At 37.6% G+C, this 21,956-nt stretch overlaps 1 protein-coding gene across 2 annotated transcripts; it reads left to right on the top strand.

Moving 5' to 3' along the window:
- Positions 1-3,390: 3,390 nt before the first annotated feature.
- On the top strand, positions 3,391-19,131 carry tead3a (TEA domain family member 3 a). 2 transcript variants are annotated; one of them, XM_059333585.1, is made up of 13 exons: positions 3,391-3,673; positions 8,535-8,783; positions 12,768-12,832; positions 13,055-13,117; positions 14,852-14,863; positions 15,274-15,384; positions 15,501-15,544; positions 15,655-15,716; positions 15,806-15,930; positions 16,026-16,196; positions 16,442-16,582; positions 16,698-16,850; positions 17,507-19,131. In XM_059333585.1, the coding sequence occupies exons 2-13, from the start codon at positions 8,777-8,779 to the stop codon at positions 17,618-17,620; spliced, it is 1,068 nt and encodes a 355-aa protein (XP_059189568.1). In that variant the 5' UTR covers positions 3,391-3,673; positions 8,535-8,776; the 3' UTR covers positions 17,621-19,131. The 2 variants fall into 2 exon arrangements, with proteins under 2 accessions (XP_059189568.1, XP_059189569.1); XM_059333586.1 differs by lacking the exon at positions 14,852-14,863 and having other exon boundaries at positions 3,394-3,673.
- The last annotated feature ends 2,825 nt before the right edge of the window (positions 19,132-21,956 follow it).

The raw sequence follows: 21,956 nt of genomic DNA, 5'->3' as shown, positions 1-21,956 counted from the left end.
TAAGTAGTTAGCCTCAAAAAATGTAATAATATATTTAGAATATATATAACAATCTGAGTGGGTCCCTTTGGCTACTTTTGAAAGTTTTGTACATTTTTAATGCAGGACTTTTACTTGTAGTTGTGTAATTTTGCAGTGCGAAATTTGTACTTTTAATGTGTATGTAATTACCTAAAAAGACAAAATGGCCCTTTTTATTCTAAGCGCCTTTTATAAACTGAAATTAATGGTAAAACCAAACCAAAACACTTACCAACAGCTTGCTTAATGGCTGTAAATGTCATCCACTTTAATTCATACCCTGTCAGCTACCCTCCAATACCGATACTACCATACTATTAAGTATGCCATAAAAAAAGATTTTAGTATGTCCAAATAATCCAAGATGTCCTACTGCATCCAGTCACATTTTGCACTATGCAAGCAGCATGCTTTTTTTGGCTACTTTGTCCCACAATCCTCTGCACAGCATTAATAAGCTCAAGGTGCAATATTCTGACAAAGTAGTACGTCCCTACTGTGTGTATAGTGCATGCAAAAGTACATACTTTAAAACTGCACTACTTATCAAAAGTATGTAGAAAAAGTATGCTCTGAAACTCCAGTGACTGTGGTAATACTGCCCCCCCATGGTCGTATACAGGAACAACGCCAGTCCAAAAGGTTCAGACAGGGCAAAACATATTCTTAAAAATATTGGGGTGCTTATTGAGAGTTGATTATAAAGAGTTCAGTATCAGACCTCTCTCTCTGATTTGACTCTGATAGGTAAGTCCTGGAGGATTCCAGCTCAGCTGTCAGCCTCTAGTCTGTATGCTGCCATTAAACACGAGCTTATTGTCAGCAGTTGAGGGGCACGTTGAGAATCAGAGGGGTTAAGTCTCTTTGTCAGTCTCGTGACATTTCATTCAGAGGCCATTACATCTCCTTTTACAATAGAGTCACTGTTATGTGTCGGCTGCAATAACAGGGCCTTTTCCTCTAATCACTCTCACCTTGTCACTGTGGGAGAGTAATACTGTAGGTGGTGTAAATTATTAACCAGGGCTGACCCGAGCCTGTTTGGATGCCTGAGCAGATTTGACAACCCTCGTCAACCCCCCGGTGTCCCAGCACATCACTATGAATTGTGTGGTTTCGTAAGGTTGTGTGACATCACAAGAGGAGACTTACAATAGACAATTGTTCTTATGTGATGAATTTAAATATATAATGAGTTATTACAGAATATATTTGAATAATGATGAAAATAATGGGATGAATTTTGTCAGTCACGTACGCAAGTTGCTAGATGTCTCCCATGATGGTTGTAGATGGTTCCCTATACAAAGAAAACTTTTATGTATAGTATATTATAATTGGTACATTAAATAGCATACATTTTTTTAAAAAGGAAAAGAAAAATGTCCACCTAGGTCTACTGTGCATACCTAAATCAAATCATTGTTGACAGTAAATGTAATTTAATGTGAATTAGTTTCAAGGGAAGATTTTCTACAAAGTAATTGGATCAAACACATTAATCTAGTTGTAGCATTATGAGCATAACATTTAAATAATCCAGATATTTAAGATACAATTTCACACCTCTTGAAGACAGTGCCATTAGATTAGGTAATTAAGCAAGACCCACTCTAAGACCCTTTCCATATCAGGTGACATTGTGTTTGAATATAAGTATATATTTTCAGTTTAATTAGCACCTGTTGACACAGTAAGCCTGGAGCTCTCTGGCCCTATTGTTTAAGCAGCCTTGATTTCTGCAGTTTAAGATTTTAACATTTGGTTATTACCCCAATGGTTCTCACCCTTTTGGCTTGTGAACCTTTAAAACAAAGCAAAGTACTATTAAACTACCCAGTGGTGTCAAAAAAACCCATCTAAAGTTAAAGTTTTATCCATACATCAGCTTCATAAGTAATAGTAGCTTATACATTTTACAAGTGTAGACATTTGTTGTGTACACTTAAAAAAAATAGTATGCAATGATTAGCAAATCTTTTTTGACCTACAATCAATTGGATACATTAAAAATATGTGATAGTAAATATTCAAAATTTGAGAATGTTTGTTTTATGTGAATACTTGCATCCAAACTTTTTTTAAATCGGGGGTTGAATGTTATACTTTAGCAGTAGTTTATTTTTTATTAATTTAAAGTGTATTCCAGTATATTCTTTACATTGTATAGGCTATAAGATATTCCATAGATATTCATAAAGCATTCAGAAGGTATTCAGACCCTGACACGTGTCGTGTTACAACTTTGTGCTAAAATACAATGGGTGATATTTCAGTTTTTACTTTTTAATAAATTAGCAAAAAATAAAATAAAATAAAAATATTTTCAGTGTTTCTGCTGTAACCTATTTTATACAGTATATGGCTGTCACATAAGAATTTCCCAATTTCAGATCAATAAAGTACATCTGTCAATCGGTCTGAGTATTTTTACTTTTACTACCTGAAGCAAATGTTACTGATTATATTTCTGTTTTATCAGTTTACTGAAGTTGCATTTCGTCACCCTGTTAAAATATTCGCCTAACTAATTTTTCAAGTTTTGCAGGAAACACAAAAAACTTCACCAAAAGTGTAACATATGACATTTATTGATAATTTCACTCAAAAAGGATGTAACAAAGGATGGCTATTGGCATAGTATTAACACCCAGTGTAAATTATGTAGAGAAATAAATGACTTAGACAATTTTTTGAATATGCCTTTGTGTCTTAAGCAAGATATTATTATTTTGAAGGTGTCACAGAAGAGTCACACAAGCCTGTCAGAAACATGACATGACAAGTATCATGAGTATCAATGTTATTTCAAAGTGTCATTAATGTTCATGATACGTCCCATGTCATGTTTATGACACGCTAATGTCACTTTTATGTAGACACCTTCAAAACAAAGCGTTACCATATCTTGCTTAAGTCACAAAGGCATGTTCAAAAATTGCCTAAGTCAAATTTTATTTTGTCTTAGGCATAATAAATCCGCTTAAGTCACACAATTGACATAGGCCATTATCTTAAAGGGGTAAAATCACATGATCTGATCAACTGAGGATGTAGGTGATTTTACCATAGGTGGCCGGCGTCATGAGGAGATGATTTCGGCAAAAAAAAAAAAAAAAAATCTGACAAAAAATGACATAGGCGATTATTTTAACAGTGTGACGATTTTAAATGCATGCCTTTAACTTGTAATAAAGTACTTTTAGTACTTCTTCCGCCACAATCAGTGCATATATACAGGCTGTAGCTTCCAGTGAAAGCTCAGTATCAGCGGGGGGAGCAGTTTCAGGAAAATAACTCCTCCTAAACACTAAAGACACCTAATCTTTTTTAAAAACCCATAAAATCAACAGTGCCTGCGTCCCCTATCCCCTCTCTCTTCCACCAGTGGTGTCATGGGAGGAGTTTGCGTTGGGACCCACAAAACTTTTGCGTGTGCGCGTGTTTCGACGCCACGCCTCTGTGCGTTTTCCTCCGCGCGTTGATTTCATACCAAACTCATACTTGGCATTCCGCCTTATTCTGTCAAACACGATTTTTTTTTTTCACCGAGGAAATACTCGCGACACGTAAAGCAAAAGCCGCCCCAGAAACAAAGTTTTCCGTGGCGGAGTGTGTTTGTGTAGCAGCGGGGCAGGAGAGCCATTGGAAGGTAAGTGCGCTCTCACATACTTCTTTGTTGTGTGCTGCAACTTTCACGCCGCGGCAGCTGCTGCTGCTGCTTCGCGTCGTGTGTGCTTGAAGTTTTGGGATATTTGACATATTTCGCATTTTCCCGCTGCCGCTTTGCTGAATCAGAGCCTCTTGCGTTAAGCAAGGAGTTCCTTATTTATTCACTCAACATCCCAAGCTGTGTTTGCAGTCACTTTTTAGCCGTCCCTCGGACTTTAGTTTGGAGTTTGTTGAGGTATTATTAGCCCGCAAGCTAACAAACTAGCATGCCAACTCGAGTGTGTTATCAGTGGTTTGCTTGTAAAATAGCATCGAAATATATAAGATAACACCTCTTCGTACACTTTATCGAGTTTATACGGTGTTTTAACAACTACTTTACCTAGTTACGTGTATGTTTTTTTACACTTTTGATCTTGAGCAGATTTTGCTAACTCACAGTGGCTAAACGGCTTCCTACCATTGAGTATGATTTCGGTTTTCCCTCTTACATGCTAGCAGATGGGATTCCTTACTTGTTATTGTTAAAGTGTCACCAACGTGTGAGACTGGTCTTACGGGTTCAACAGAGAAGTCAGATGAGAAAAAACACCTTTTGTTAGTCTCAAGCAGAACTATACTGACAACTGGTGTAAGACGTGGCCTGTAGATGTTCATATGAGGTGCTTAAAGCTTGATTGATTTGCTGTTTTAAACCTACAAAGGTTAGCAGCAGAAGGAGTTGAAGGCAGCTTGGGTGACCATGTAATCAGAATACAATATACAAATACAGTGATGAGATTTAGCTTGGTTAATCATAATGCCACTGTTCCCATTTGAGCAGAAGCAGCCCGTCCTGTGCATGTGTCTTGTTAGTGTTTGCTGAGCTCATAGCTTTATTTAGCTCAATGCTCTGCTGGCTCCTCACTGCACTAAACATCTGACCTTTTGGCCACTGGGAGCTATATTGAAACTGGCAGGGCTGCTTCATATGCCTTCAGTGCATAATGTCCTAACTTTGCATCACCACCCTACTCTGATAAATGACAAAGCTCTGGCAGTGATTCCTCAGTTGCATGATTTCCCAAATCTAACCAGCAGTAACCTTACACTCTGGTTTGATATGTGTATAAACTCACTGGCCACTTTACTTGGAACACTTACAACCAATACAACAGAGATGTTACATATTCTACAACTATGAAGATGTTCAGCTTTTGTAAAATGTATTATTGATGTCATAGTTAGTGGGGGTGTTGAACTGGACTGCATTACAGAGATGCACTGGTCCAACTTATTCAATCCCGATACTGATACTGATACCTGGGCTTTGAGTATCCGTGGATATCGAGTGTGGAAGCGACAGAGCCTATTATTTAATGTATAATGCAACATTAGGCTTGATTTAAAAAATAAAATAAAAAAAAGATTTCTTAACTTAAAACTAAATAAATTGACATAGTTAAACTAGAAAAGCACTTGGAGAGCACAGACCTCTGCCAATTCCATGCCCTAACTTGCTTTTTAAATAAGAATGAAAAATAATATATGTATCACCCCATGACATGGTTTCGCTCCAAAATTTAACATGTAAAAGAACATAGAGAAGTATCAGATTTATTATAATTATAAAATATTACAATAATTATTTGGCAGTTTTTTGAAAAATACACCTTTTTATTTTCATTAAGTTTATTATCACAGTATTTTTTAGAGTATTTAAAAAAAATACATATGTATATAAAGGTTTCCTTGTTTTGGGTTACTTTGCAGTGTAGACAGATTTCACAAATGCTGGAATAACAAGTTTTTCTGCAGGATTTCATCTTTTTTTCACCATCTGAACTGAATTTGTTGAACAGCCAATAGAAATGTTTTTTTCCCTTTTGAAATGCCCTGTGATTGGCCAAAGGCTCCTGACACAGACTGGATTATTTGAAGCCTGAAAACGGAGCCAAGAAGATCACTTTAATTACAAAAAAAACTGCATGCCCCAGCTTGAAGCATCTTGTGACCCTTCAGATTTACCCTCACGGTTGGGGACCTCTGTTGTATAGTAAAGTACTGATGTATGGAGTGAATTGTACCCCAGAAAGATTGAAGTGAAACAGTTATAAAAGTCATTATCAGCAACAGTGATGCAATGTAACTAAGTACATTTACTTAAGTTAAATTTTGAGGTACTTGTGCTTTACTTGAGTATTTCCACATATGTAATTTTATACATCTACTTCACTTCATTTTAAGGCCAAATGTTGTACTTTTTACTCCACCACATTTAGCTGCCAGCTTTAGTTACTTTCAGGTCGAGATTTAACATAAAAAAATAGGATCAGTTTAAAGTGATTACGTGTGTTTATAAATTAAACTACATAAAAATATATTATGCGGCTAAAACTAGCCCTATCTGGACAACAGGAACTCGCTGCTTACATCAATGCATCAAAAATAATAAAACAATAATATATATAGAGTATATATAATGATGGGGCCATTCTGCATAACGAGTACTTTTACTTTTTACTTTTTTTGATATTTTACGTACAATTTGAGGGTGATACTTTTGTACTTATACGTCAGCAAGTTTTGAATACAAGACTTGTGGAGTAATTTCACAGTGTGGTATTAGTACTTTTACTCAAGTAAGGGATCTGAATATTTCTTCCACCACTGATCAGCAATTATAATTCATAAAAGTAATGAAGTGTCAGGGTGATGAAATAACAATTAGTATATCTTTTAGCTGTTAAAAGAGTGGGTGTCTCCAGGAACTTATTCAGAAAATTAAAGTCGATGCGATGCAACTTCTCACACAGTAAAACTTTCAAGTCCCCTTGAATCTCACAATGTTCTTTCAGGCATTGCTCTTTCCTAACCATCTCACCAGGGCCTGTCTGATCGTTATGGCAACAGCACAGTCCCGTCAGCAGTGATTGAAACTGGGAAGGCCCTGTGTAGAGTGTGTCCAATAAGCCCACCACAGCAGGGGAAGCTATTGCAACCACACTGATCGTCTGTGGTTCTCCTGTGGCAGGGACCATGTTAGCCACACTCTGGAAAACATTACACACCAGGCAGCATTCATGTTGCATATGGGTGCCTGTGTTTGAAAAGACTTGGAGCATCCTCAACAATAACAAAAGAATGTGTAATTTCCTCATGTGGCCTAAAGTTGCAGGCTTCTGGGAAGTTCATATGCCTTAAGTACTGTCTTTAAAGTAGTTTCTCAAGGACAGTTATCTAAAGGAAAATCACTATCTGGTCTAACCCTCACTAACTTGTGTAACCGTAATAGCCAGACCAGCTGGGAGTGTTTTCATTAACCTTGTCCAGTGTCTTTGTAAATTTACGAGCTCTTAATGTTTTGCCATTTTGCTTGTCGGGTCTTTAACCCCGAATGCCACGGCTAATAATACACCCTGCACCCATGGAGGCTGTAAACAACCTCGGATGAATCTGATCTCGCCCCCGTGAGGTGTGGAGACATTTGAAGTCCAAGAAATCTGTCGGCATTCTCGGCAGCCGCAAAGTTAATCCCGGTCCCGTCCATCCATCACAATGTGTGAGACAAAGTGTGAGACCACACTGACTCTCCTGTCACTTGGCATCTTTTATAAAACTCTCAAGTTTCATTTTTATCTTTGCGAGCATGTACAAATTAAAGTTTTATTCTCTTGTGTACGAAAGGTTTATAGGCAGGGACAACATTTTTAATTGGTCAACATGGCTAATATTGATCCTAGTAAAGCCCCCTTTAGCATTAGGTAATTTTGCTTAATTATATCTAATTTGGAGGTTGCATAGAACGGCTGCAAGTTATGATCATTTTCAGTATCAATTAATCTATCTATATTTTCTTACTTAATTGTATTGTTACAAAATGTCTAAAAATAGTGAAAACGGCTAATTATAGTATAATTATTGAAGCACTAAAAGTTGACAGCTCAACATTAATACTGCAGGCTCTGTTCTTTGCTCTGATTTTGTGCTTGTTGTGTTAAATCAAACTGTATTTTCTAACTTTATCACATGCGGTTCCTCACATGCTATGTGCTGCTTCTCCACGTCTCATTTCTAACAACATATTTTAAAATCTGTCCAGTGAAGAGTTTGTTTGAAAACATTTTTATGGATGGTATTTAAAATATCTTGGAATTTTTAAGTGTGTGTATTTATTTTTTAAGAAACAGAATATATATTGGCTGCTGTTGTGGGCAGCAGTGTGTGCTGGTGAGCTCTTTGATGGTTTGAAGATTGATACATAAAATTTCTGTAACCACAAACCTTTTTTTGTTTATTATTACTTGTATGCAGTCTATACACTGAAGATGTTGCATTAATAGATGATTAAAAGCTGCACTGTGTTTTCAAAACATTCAGGAGACAGCTGCATTAATTTCGTTTAAACCTTTCTGATTGCGATGCATTTATGTCTAAATTCATCAGTTATCAAAACAAATATTGCTCTCTGCTTTCACACTGTGGTAGGTATTGTTGGTGTAATGCTCTTTTAATGTGGAAGAAAACCCGTTGTAAAAACCTGGCTTCAGGACACGCAAAGATGATTAACCAAGATATTGTTACATTTAACAAACTTAGACAGACAGGGTTAAATTGGAACCAAATAACAATCTAACGTGTACATATCAGAGCCCCTTTACATGGCTCTTGTTTTAAAAAAGAGTTTAGAGTTAAGCAACTAATTATAGCTAAAATCTTCCAGCAACAGTTTTCTTTTCAGCTGCCAAAATCAACTTTTGCAAGCTAAGTGAGAAGGCTGATTTTGTCTGAGAAATCGAGCCATCGTTTAGCATGGTATCAATTCAAGTTTTAACTGTAAAATCTTGTCCTGTGTGTTCCAGGCTTGTTGTGGCCAGGAGCCGTCATCATTGCGTCGGAGTGGAGTTGCCGTGGCAGCCCTGACGGGGCGCAGGAGGAGGAGGAGGGTGGCAATGGAGAAGGAGCGGGAGACGGGTCAGACCGTGGATTGGATGGGGACCCCGAGGGAGTGTGGAGTCCTGACATCGAGCAGAGCTTTCATGAGGCTCTGGCCATCTACCCGCCCTGCGGCAGGAGGAAGATCATACTTTCAGACGAGGGGAAGATGTATGGTGAGGATCGGGACATTTCTCTCCTAACACGATGATTGTCAACCAGCCTTCCTATACATTTTTGTTTACAGTGATTTCTGGCTGAATTTTAAATTACAATATACTCTGTGAACCAGTGTAGCAGTGTCATTCGGGAATGAGACTTGGAAAGTCCCTTAATCATTGTGAACAAAACATTGGTTAGACCTCATGTACTTTAAGGTTAAGTGATGTAGAGATGGGATAAAATAGATTATTTATATATTCACTTTCCTTTCCCTTCTACATAATTTCTTAAGAAAATTATTAAAAATCCTTGAAAACTTGAAAAAGGCTCATGTTTAGTTCAGTCCCTGTCTGGAAGCTGTAAACATACTTATTATATTATTAAGTATAATGGCCAAAATGACCCAACTGCACACCGTTGGTCTGATATAAAACTGAAACTTCATTTGTGATATGGTTTAGTTTTCCAAGAAAGCGCTGCAAAGTCCTGTAGTGATAGTCTTGAAACACTTTGGAAACTAGAGGGTTATTAATTGTTCTTGTAAAGACTTTTTAGTTTGTGCCCAGGTGATCAGCCTGCAGGTATTTTGGGAAAAGGCTATTTAGTTTTGAGGTCAAAGAGCATCCATTACTGACAGGGTCAAAGGTTAGAGCAGGTTGAAATCTCAGGTTGGGTTAACAAACAGTGAAGTTGCTTGATTCCTCTGGGCAGTAAGTGGTCTATGGGGCTCTATAACCAGTGTTGTGTTTGTTTTTATTAGGACATGTAGAGCTCCCATTGTTTTTTGCCTGTAAGTTGGCAACATGGTTACTATAGTTAGGAATTAGTTTTTATTTTCCAGACGGTGTCATACATGTGTACATGTGCGTGTGCTTTGTGAGGGAAATGAGAGACGTGTGATCCCATGCGACGGAAAGGGAAAGTTTGTTTCAACGTTGCAGCATTTTCTCCTTTTGTGGAAGTGTGGGCTCACTGTGTTGACCACCCCCACTTCCTTCTGAATAAACAAGAATAGTCCCGCTAGTACACACAGTCACACATTGGAAAGCTACACTGAACATAATCCCCACGCTCACATAAACCCACTGCTCTCTCATTTTCAAACCAGACACAAACTTTTGACAGTGTCTTTAGGATATTGTTCGAAAAAAAACCCCATGTTTTTCAAATGTTGCATACTTTGCTGTTATTTGTGAAATAAGTTAAAATTCAGTTAATCTTGCCGGTTATAAAAATAAAATAAAGTTAAAAAGAGGTTATAAAAGTAAACTACCTCACTTGCTCCATAATGGTCTGATTTATGTGCTGCATTATAGAATCCTCCAATAGGTTAAGGGGAGTAAAAAACCAGAACACTTTCTTTGAATAACTGCTGATCACACTTGAGCAGTGTTACAGAAATGACACTAGATGTCCAAAATTGGCAGATTAACAGTGTGTTGGCAGAGCATATACGGTGTACTGTTCATGTCTGAAAGTAGCTCAAGTGGACAAATATGAATATCACGCAAAAGCAGTCAGAAACATTTAGCACTCATTTCACTGGACTGGAACAGTCAAGGTCAGTAAATTGGGTCACTTAGTGCAGCTGTTAAAACTAAGAGAAGATCACATTTCAACAAATATATGTAAGAATTTTCTAACATCCCAGACTCCTTAGTCATGATTCAAAGTATCAGTTTTACCTCAATGCATTTGTGTATGTATCTTCTCCTCTAAACTAGGCCAGTTGCAATGGAGCTCCAGTCTCAGGTGCTCTGTTATATGTAACTTACCATGATGTCACCCTAGATTATGGTGTCAAGCATGTATTACTAAATTGGGATAATCATTAGAGAGCTTACTTGCTTTAAGAGGTGGATAAATGGATAAAATGGAGGCTGCTTTTTTAATGATCTTTTTGCATCCACTCTTTTAAAATGGCACTATATGGAGCCTTTATTTATCAAACTGAAAAATATTCTTAAGAGAGACATTTGGGGAGTAAAAATGTTACACCTCGAATGTGAAGAATGACACACTTATCAAGCATCTTAGTGCTGCTTGCAGCAGCGAGTAACATTTGCCATATAGTATAATTCTTTGAAAAAAAATCGTACATTTTACTGTGTGATGCGTTTTTCACACAAAAATACTGAAGTGAAAACCCTATTATCTTCATTAACATTTAACAAGAAACAGGAGGAATCTACATGAAGTTGAATGTTTTTAAACAAGCATAGTTTACTTGTAAAGGAACTTCTCCTATCAAGATGTAATTTACACACAACAAATGGGCCATGAGTTGTCTTCTAAAGATAAAGTGTTTGACCTTATGTGGAGCAGTGGTAGGCTGCAGGAAGGTGCACGTGTCCTGTTTTGGGAATAGGAGCAGACTGCTGGGCCTGAGTCAGACCCTTCTGTTGATTTTGGGGAATTCTGTGTTCTGGTAACTCCACAGAGCTGATGTGACTCAGCCTGATGTGACCCACGTCTCTTCAGCATCACACCACTTCCCAGAAAGAAAGACGGTGATGTCGATGATGTTAATGTTAAATGATTAAAGCTGTGGGATCAGTCTGCAAGGTTTCATTTGGTCACCTTTATCTTTAGCCTCTCTCTAATTCTGACATTGGTAGAAGGGTGAACAGTGAGTTGCTCACCAGTTGGGATCTTGGGTTGGAGCTAGGGGAGGCAGAGAAATAAAGAGCTGACCATGCAGTCTGCAGCGACCGCATTTTTGAAGTCTGTTAACTACATGATGACCTCTCCTTTCTTTTTCCCTCCATCCCCACCACTTGTCCATCTGTTCCAAAGCTCTGCCATTGAGCAATGCTAAATCTGATGCCAAATTAACAAACACTGTCCTTAAGGAGAATATCATACAGTCACAGAATATCAAAGCCTAACAGTCCATGTAATTGTGTGCCTGCGTGTGAGTGCGTGCGTGCGTGCGTGCGTGCGTGCGTGCGTGCGTGTGTGTGTGTGTGTGTGTGTGTGTGTGTGCGCGCGCGCTCTGGCTTCTCACTCTGAAAGTGCAGTCACATTAAACTTTCATTATATGCTGGTGTAAAAGGTTTCCATGTCTCTCATATTCAATACATCAACATTCATTTGACTAGGGGTTTAAACCACAAGTTTCATCACTCTACAATATTATATGGATTCTTTGGACAATGATAAGATATTTGCTGATGTCATGGTCTGCCACAATATGATTTCAATGAAATTTAGGGGTCTGCGATCAACAAGAAATTATATAATTTATATAAACACACAGAAAGCAACTAAATTATGATTTGACAATTTTATTATTGTCAATCTAGCAATCTTTTTCATTTTCTGCCAGCGAACAGGCTTCTAGCACCGTTTGTATGTTTAGGAAAGAGATGCTGGGGATGAAAATGGTGACACTGATGTGCCAATGAAACTTCAAAATAAAGGCATATCTTAAAGATAACTATACTGTATGTGTTGATGTTCTTGCTTGATGGGTCTGAAGTTTGCCATTATGTCTGGGTCTAGTCCAGGTTTCTTCTGGGGGTGACGGCAGCCAGTTTGAGTGAAGGCGGGATGCAACCAGAGCTGAGGGAGGAGTTGATGATAGCAGTGATGAGTGGGGAAATGGCAGGGACACAGTTCTTTATGAGGTGGGATGGGATCCAGAATACAGGTGGAGGTTTTCATCCCAACCATGAAGTTGGCTAGCTCCATGGGGGACACGGGGAGAACTGAGACAGAGGCTGAGTGGTTGGGGGGGCTGAGGGGTGGTGGTTGAACAGTTGGGGAGGGTAGGGGAGGTGGTCAGGTTGGTGTAGATGGTGTCAATAACTTTGAAAAAAATGACACTTACATTTTGATATCAGCAACACATTCAGGATGATTTCAGACATTGAATAGATTTAAATGAATACAATGCTGAATTTAATGCACTTCAGGACAACTTTTAAACCTCACATCTTTTTCTTATGTTATCGCAGATCATGTTCTAATTTTATCTGTTACTTTCTCAATTTTAGGTCGAAATGAGCTGATAGCTCGCTATATCAAGCTACGAACAGGAAAGACGCGCACACGCAAACAGGTATGCACAGATATTATTCAAGACAACCGTTTTTACATTTATGTTATGTAGTAGGATTTTCTAAGTGCAGCTTACATATCATCTGATGTCTGTTTTTCTTGTTGTTGTTGTAAATTAACCATTAACCTTGTTAAAGTGATTATTAATGGACCGTGGCTATCCAAAATTGCAAAATCACAATGTCAATGTGTTTTTTCATTTGGGGTAACCCTGGCTTCATAGGTGTCTAGTCACATTCAGGTTCTGGCACGTAAGAGGGTACGAGAATACCAGACGAGCATCAAGGTGGGTGCTCACTGAATCGACGCTCCCTTCCCTCTGTAGTCACGTCCCCTCTTCTTTTCCTTTTTCCTCCCATCCTCTGTCCTTCATCCTGTCTTTCGTCAGGTCTCTAGTCACCTGCAAGTCTTGGCCAAGAGAAAGTCTCGTGAGATTCAGTCTAAGCTCAAGGTACACATGCTCACTGACATTATCATGCTAGCTGCTTCGCTCTGCATGCGGCCCCAATCCGACCTAACATTAAACATTAAATCGCCAAAGATGTGTTTATCAGAGCTTATGGCAGATTCTGCTCCTCTGCTGGGGTCTTAGTGTACGAACAAGCCGAGGCACATTTTAAATGAGGAAGCATGACAATTTAGTGTCGGATTGATGCCAGGATTCCGATAAGGCATTTAAAGCAGGGCAGCTGGAAAATATTGGTGTAAAAGTATAGATTTAGTTTACAAATAGTCAGGTGCATGATTTGTAAAACCATCATTACGGCCCTGAAATAGGATTAGTTAATGGCTGTGGGAACATGGCATGGCTGGCTTAGGCTTGGCAGTCTTTTTACAGATTTTTAAACATTGCTTTCTGTCTGTATTTGTTGTTGACTCAGAGCAAAAGACAGATGTTTTTAATATAATAGTGTGTCATAATATGTGGGAAAGATGTATTCTTTATAATGCATGGCAGTAATGATCTGTTTACTTGGTTCAAGAGGCTTGTGACTGTGGACAGTCAATTACATTAGATTTAGTAGCCGGCTCAGATGACCGAAGCATGTGCATGGCTGTAGTAATGTACATAAATGCTTGCATACACACAGACATGCAGGGAGTTTTTATTGTGCTCCTCATCCATATGCACATACGTATGATGAGTTTCAGTTTTTCTCTTTTATGTCATTTCTGATCTCCACGTTCTCACTCTAAAACATTCCCCTCAGTTCTTTTTATATCTTTTTGGTTTAAAGGAATATTTCCTCTGGAAAAGTACCATTTTTTTATACTAATTATGCACCATGTGTTACCTTGAATTGTTGAAGAAGACTGTTTCTGCATGCCTACATGGTGAACAGAGAGTCAGAAAACTGGAGATAATTCTTGATGAAGTGAAGTAAATGGGTGCCATGTTTTAATAACAGCAAAATTATATCAAAACAATAATCGTTTGCTCAGTACTTCCTAAACATACATTTTAGGTAAAATAATAAATTGTCTCACGCTCTCACTACTGGCCCTTTACTTCAATTAATCAAGAATGGTCTCAGGGTTTTTTTATTCTTAATTTAATGTATTGCCATCCAAGAAAACAAAAGTTTTCTTTTAAGGATTCAAGGTAACACGGGATGATAAAAAAAATGGTGATTTTGCGGTTGAAGTATTTTTTTTAAGCAGCTTTCTTGTGGTTTTACCATGCACTGTAATAAAGGTTCTTTGTGATATAATTTTGCACCAAAAGCATTTAACTTCCTGCACTCTAATACACATTTGGACAACTTGTTTAGATTTGCAGGCAGGTATATTTATTGTATAAATGTCAGGCTTTAAGATTAATAATGTAGCTGGTCCTGTCAATATAAGATTTTTAGTTTAAAATAAGTGTGTGTGACAAGCTAGGTTAGTTGTGTAGTCATGTCAAAGACTTCTGTATACTGAGGAAGGTGTTTATCCATGTTGCCAAACAGTGAATCTGTGACCTGCTGTTATTTTGAATGTACTGAAGTCAATTAATAACGTGTCTCCTTTGCCATAGGCCATGAACTTGGTAAGTTTTGGTTATACAACTACAGTCTTCTGCTTCAGGCTTTGTGCTTTGTGGTTGGCATCACATAACTGCTAGTCCACAACACAGTTCTACTGCCAGACTCAAAAAATCCTGCTCATTACTCTTTGTTTTTATTGGCTTTAGTTATTAAATACTGGTGATGGCTCCAGTTAGCTCTCCTAGCCTGCTAGCTTGGTGCGCCTCCTGCTTTGGCATCCCTCTATCTCTGCTTTGCACTCTGTCCTGTCTTCCCTCATAGTTACTGCATCATACTGAAGTACTGTATAATATGGTTGGCTGGCTTGCTGTCTAAACTGGCTGTGAAGGTTGGCTGACGTTAACCTAATCTTCCTCAATTTTTTTCAAGATGGAGCGCTATCATTGATTTATACTTTTGTTTTCTCATTCAGGACCAGGTATCCAAAGACAAGGCACTGCAGACTGTAGCCAACCTCTCATCAGCTCAGATTGTGTCTGCTAGTGTAATGAAACCCCAGACTCCGTTCCCTCCACCAGTCAGAGTGAGACACAAACGCATGCACATCACAGACACACATCTGTTCTTTTCCACCTTCTGGGTAAAATTCTGAGTAATGCTATCTGCCCCGTTTTCTTCTTCTTCTTTCCCTTTGTTTAGTTTTGGCCAGGCCCTATGCCAGGACAGCCTGGACATTCTCAGGAGTAAGTATCAGTGGCAGATTAGTTGGTTCTGTTTGTTTAAAATTGCTTGATTGCTTAATCTGCTACAGTTGCTCATTTTTTTTTGCATTCATCCTCTTCCATTTTTGCAGCATCAAGCCCTTTGCACAGCCACCATACACTACACTACCAGCCCCTGTCCCTCCACCCATCAGTAAGAGTGAACACTAACTCACTGATTAGAGTCATTAGAAATGATTATCGGTAACTTAATTGTGTTTCCCTGTTTTAAATTTATCGCAGGCTATGAGCCCCTTCCTCCCCCACGCCCCGCAGCTCCTGTATGGCAAGACAGAACCATTGCCTCAGCAAAACTACGGCTACTGGAGTACTCTGCTTTTATGGAGGTCCAGAGAGAGAGGGAGACGGTACACACATCCAGCGTTTTCTACATTTTCTACATTTTTCTTGGCCAGTCAAGTCTTTCCTATTTTACTTATCACTTCTCCTTCCCTCCCCACAGTATAAACACCTTTTCGTGCTCATCGGCCCGTCAAACCCAGGCTACAATGACCCTGTATTAGAGTCCATAGATGTGAGGCAGATTTACGACAAGTTCTCTGAGAAGAAAGGAGGCCTGAAGGAGCTGTATGAAAAAGGGCCTCACAACGCATTCTTCCTCGTCAAGTTCTGGGTCAGTACACAAAACCAGTGATTAGATTCTTTTAAAGGGGATGTATTGTGCTCATTCTCAGGTTCATACTAGATGTAGGTTTCTGCAGGAACAATATTTACATGTTCTAATGTTCTAAAAACATTTATTAAACTTCCAACACACATGTATTAATTTAAGTATACCCACATAAGAAATGGGTCTATTTGTCATTGGCATTCCTCTACTTTTGGCTCTCTTTTGACACGTTTTTTTGTTCGTCACAGGCGGACCTGAGCAGCGACATTGAGGAGGGTTCCGGTGTGTTCTACGGCGTGAGCAGCCAGTACAGCGGAACAGAGAACATCACCATCAGTGTCTCCACAAAGGTCTGCTCCTTTGGCAAACAGGTCGTCGAGAAGGTTGAGGTGAGAAGATGAACCCCCCCCCCCTTTTTTTTAGTGTGCATAAAGGGTTTCATGTCCAATCACATTGACAGGTTCAAATTCTGATATAATGTGTATGTGGATTCCTCCCTTTCAGACGGAGTACGCACACATGGAAGGGGGGAAGTATGTGTTCCGCATCCATCGTTCACCCATGTGTGAATATATGATCAACTTCATCCACAAACTCAAACACCTGCCAGAGAAATACATGATGAACAGTGTACTGGAGAACTTCACCATCCTACAGGTATGTGTGTGTGTCTGTGCACCTCCTATTTACTTCTATATCTCTGGACGGGTGTTGTAATTGAAGGCTATTTTAAGACAATATTAAAGAAATAACTAAAAAATAAATTTGAGGTGAAATAAATAAATTAGGCAATTAATGGATAAAGGCATTTAAATATGAATGTATAAATGATTAACTTTAGTGCAATAAATAAATACATTTATTATTATTTTAAATTTCATAATTCAATATTTATTTATGTATTCATTTATTTATGTCAGGGGACTTTTCATAATGCTACAATTGTTTCACTCACTCCATTATATTAATTTGAATATAAGAAATGGAAATAAAAAGCACTGTAAAATGAATGTTGTACTAGGAAATAAAATTTCCTTTAAATAAATGTGGAATTATCAAATAAAAGTATCTACAAATAAATAAAGTAGTGCCTTGTAAAACATATTTGTTGAACTAAATTCCTTTATTGCCTTATTTATATATTCATCTTTACTCATATAGCTATTGTTTAATTCATTACATAGGCTCCGATACATATTTCACAGGTATATTTATTATTATTATTGACTTAATTGGCACTCCATTGTGTTTATTTGTATCTTTTTATTTTTTAATCCTGACCTCCACGATGTTTTCCCTCTTTCTCCTGCCAGGTGGTGTCCAACAGAGAGACTCAGGAGACTCTGCTGTGCATCGCCTTTGTGTTTGAAGTGTCCACCAGTGAACACGGAGCACAGTACCACGTTTATCGACTTGTTAACGACTAGCAGCACGTTGCGTGCATGCAGAGACTCTCCAGACTTTTTGATACATACAGCGTAAACACTATGTCCAGCTCAAACACACAGAATCCCCCACTCCTCTACTCTAAACACACACTTGTTTTAACCAACAGTCACACCCTTTACATTGCTGCAAACTATGCACAAATTTCCGAACAAAATCCCATAAATTGAACACTGAAGCGAAATTAAGTTTTAGAGATTTTGACCAAAACATATCGTTATTATCGGTCAGTGTTGTGATGTTAGTCAATGTAATAATTCAGTCACATAAATGTCTCACCTTGTGAAACTGATCAACACAAAATATCACAGTTCCACAATGACTATAATGTCATTTTATAGTACCTCTGTTTGAATAAGCCTATAATGGTGTGTCCTTGTTTTACTGTTTAGTTTTGGAACCATGATTTCCAAGTTTAATCAAAACTTTAAGGGATCATATGTCAGAAAGTACGAGTGTGCCTCTTCCCAGAATGCAATGCACTACATGTAAAGGCATAAAAGTCGTATTTATATTTGAAAGACATTGTCAGAGTGTAAAGAGAGCCATCCTCTTAGGTGTATTTGCCGTTTTTAAGATTTCTGGTGGTAAAGCGCGTGGAGGGGGGAATAACTTTAGATCAAATGTAAAGGAGGTGTTTCAGTTTTGCTCACTTTTATTTTATTTTAATTTTTTTGAAGCAAAATAACCAGATACAGTTCACATTTTGGTGTCAGCAGCATTTTGAATGAAAAAAGTTACCTTTCACCGTTCATTCACACAAAACTGTTTTTATTCTGACTGTGTGGACTTGCTGCAGTATTTCTACCTCCATGTGAGATGGGATAAGAATGTGCTTTGGTTCATAAAGCCTTAACCTGAGGAGCACTGATGTATAGGACATGTACACTACACTTGTAATGGTACTGTTTATAAGCCAAAACAAGGTAAATAGACTCGTTTTTGTAAAGATGAACTATCTTTTTTTGTATTTTACCAGCACAGCTAGAAGTGTTACTCTAAACATCAGAAATGATGGGTGTTTTGGTTGTATCTTTTTGATGTATGCAAAATGATGTATGGTACAGACCACACTAAGGTCACCCACAGTGCACTGGGGTAGATTTTTGCCTGATAACACTAACAAATTATCCAGCTTACACTTGCTTTTTTTTCTTTGTTTCTATGTAATGTTTTTGGTTTCTGGTACATGTTGCTACCAGCATTTTTTATATGGTAAATGTTATTTTGACACTAATACACCCTTTCCTGGCAGGATTATCTTTAACCATGTGGAAGGTGGCAGTGATTTATTTCGACTATTAAGGTAAAAGCCGACTGGTTCAGTTTTAAATAACCATATTCACTGTGTTCAGCCAAAATTGTTACTCTTTTATTTTTCCCATCAGTGTACTCTGGTTGGCTGTGCCTCGCCACTCCTTCGCTAAAGTCTGTTCAGTGAATTAAATCTGTGCCTTTATGCTGTACCAATAAAATTATGGTGTTTGCAGAATCATGCAGCCTTTAGAGTTTTTATAGCAGCACGTAGCTGCAAAGGAGAGGAAATCATCTGTAACAACACCTAAATGTCTTTCACATTTTCAGCTATTAATGCCGACAGTGAATTTTCTTATGCATCATGGACTCAAGTATCTAATTCAAGTAATAGAAGTCGATTTTGATTTATTGAGCAAGAAAAATAACGTAAGTATCATTAAATTAATGTACTAAATAAACAAATGCAGGAATAAATTAATAAATATTTCAAATGAAAGCTGAAATAAAGGCATGCATGCAGAGGTTAGAACTACTATTCTCAACTGAAAAATAAATATTTGTGGAGGTCCAGGCCTCCTACCTCATTAACATAAATACATTTAAGATGTTTATGTCCAGTTTATAAGCATTTATTGATTCTTATATGAATATATTTCCATATTTATTTATTCCTTTCTCATATTAAGTAATGATTTAAAAAAATAGACTTTTAGTGCACTTACCTGCATTTATAAGCAGATTGCAGCTTCTTGTTTCTGAGTACTATAATATTTAAATAAACTAATAACGCATTAGCAGGCTTTCTACCACAACCACCATTATGCACACATTTTTTATGCCACATAGATTGCAATTCTTATTCGGCCTACTAGATGGTGCTGTCACCTCAATTTTACAGACTACCAAATTGTCTTTTAGTTCTGAGTCTGGAGTGATGTATCTGTAGCACTGCTATGTAGGCTTTACCTCCTCTATCCCTTCCCTTCACAGTTCCTTCATCTCATTGGTATTACGTTTTAACAATCATCGTAGAAAGAAAATCTAAAAACGGGCATTGTTGGAATTTGAACATCCCGTCACTCCTTGTTACATAAGTTACTATAAGAAAAAGTAACCAAAATGCTTTATTTTATTTTTCTTTCACTTCACTATTCTATGTCTCATTTAAAACGTCACCAACTCTTTAGGAATAACTAGATCCTGTTTAAAAACATAAAATTCTGCGCTCCTCGGCGCCACGGTCAAGTGACAAATATCAACTGAAAGTTCAACATGACATCAGGCTGTTTACACAGAGCAGAGAGTAGAGGTTGTATAAATGCAAATAGTTCAATATGTATAGCTTGTAAAGACCCAATTTCCCCCACCCTATATTCATGACACTTGTGGACAATTCGAAAAATGTTAAGTTCCATTTTTTTTGCAATATATATATATAGACTATACAGACTATCGCAGGGCTGCCATATAGAGACAGACAATCTAATATATATATATTATATATTTTCCTCCCACAGTCCAAAAACATGCACTTAGGTTTAATTGGTGACTCTAAATTGCCCTAAATTATATATATATATATATATATATATATATATATATATATATATATATATATATATATATATATATATATATATATATATATATAATATAATATTATATATATATATATAATATAATATTATATATATATATATATATATATATATATCAGAGAAATTCAACATTGTTCACAATTCTATCTATGATTGTGCTGATTCCACAGGGGTGCAGGACTTGTATATTTTATATACTGCAGTGAAATACAAGGCCCTGTTGAGTAAAATGTACAAAGACCTAAAAACACTCTGAAAAGGCTTTGTGTTCAGAGGGTTAATACAATCTGTTTACCATCAAAGGGAAAAAAGATACTGATATAAAAAAATGAAGGGATGTTCAAATAGGCTTCTCTACTACCACATACTGTACATACACAAACCTGCTTCTAAGGGCAAAGGTTAACATTTATCAACACAGCTTCTGCTGTCTTGCTGGTCCAGATGCCTACTGTATCTCCTCACATCAACTTAATATGTGGTTACATAATGCCTTATTACGCTTACAGGAATGGTACCTATATGTTAATCTGTATTGCGTGTGTGTGCATGCCTGCCGATCCATTTGCAATATCAAACTCTCATGATCTTTCAACATGATGTATAATATATTGCACATTGTATATGTGTTGGCAGCCTTCCAAGGCAAAGTAATAAGTGATTAGATAACTTTTTTACAGGCTATATGTGAGCTGTAAAGTGGTGGTGACAATGCTTACTCTATGTAAGGTGTTGTCAGAACAAAGAGCGAAGAAAAAAATTCTTATCATGAATGAACACATGGCCACTCAAGAATGTTGGTGTTCACACTTCAACTACAACTGCATAAACTGTGGCAAAGCTTTGAAGCGCCATTTGGTTTTATATGGATATCTTTTCACTGCAACTTTGTCTAGTCACATACAACACGTTCACTTCCAGTATTCCAGTTTGGCTTCTTTTGGCAGACATTAGTCAGAGTGTTATCTCTGTGTCTGGAAACCCTAACTTACTATTACCATGCCAAAACTGCCAGCGGTAAACAGTGGTACACACACACAAAGCCCTCAGGCTGGGTGTGGTGCTCACTGTGTAAGCCTGCCAACATTGCAGCAGTACAAGGATATAGCTAGCATAGTTAACAGGTTGCTCATGGCTGTATTGCACCCACAATCAGTGAGCCATGGAGGAGCTCTGATAAGAGCTTTAGTTTCACGTAGTTTCAAATCTGATAAATCTGGCTTAAAAACTGCATGGGATTTTTCTGTTTCTATTTAAGAAATACAGATTATAATCTAACCTGTTTGGAGGGATTGTCATTTATCAGCAGATCAAACATGTCAGACTCGCTTATCTCTCTCTCAGATAAAAACTGGTATGAGAGTATATCACGTCTTATGCACCCTCGCTGACATAGATAGTCATAAACACACATGCATCACAAATACGTTACAGGCATGATATTTATTACCTTGGCAAGGCT

Source organism: Centropristis striata, chromosome 5, assembly GCF_030273125.1.
Source record: "Centropristis striata isolate RG_2023a ecotype Rhode Island chromosome 5, C.striata_1.0, whole genome shotgun sequence".
Classification (NCBI taxonomy): Eukaryota; Metazoa; Chordata; class Actinopteri; order Perciformes; family Serranidae; genus Centropristis; species Centropristis striata.
This window is presented reverse-complemented; position numbering and strand designations above follow the sequence as displayed.

Excerpts from the sequence above, each read along its gene's own strand:
- tead3a (XM_059333585.1), top strand. Across the intron at positions 16,197-16,441 it reads TCTTCCTCGTCAAGTTCTGG|GCGGACCTGAGCAGCGACAT; the intron begins GTCAGTACACAA and ends TGTTCGTCACAG. Across the intron at positions 16,583-16,697 it reads AGGTCGTCGAGAAGGTTGAG|ACGGAGTACGCACACATGGA; the intron begins GTGAGAAGATGA and ends CCTCCCTTTCAG.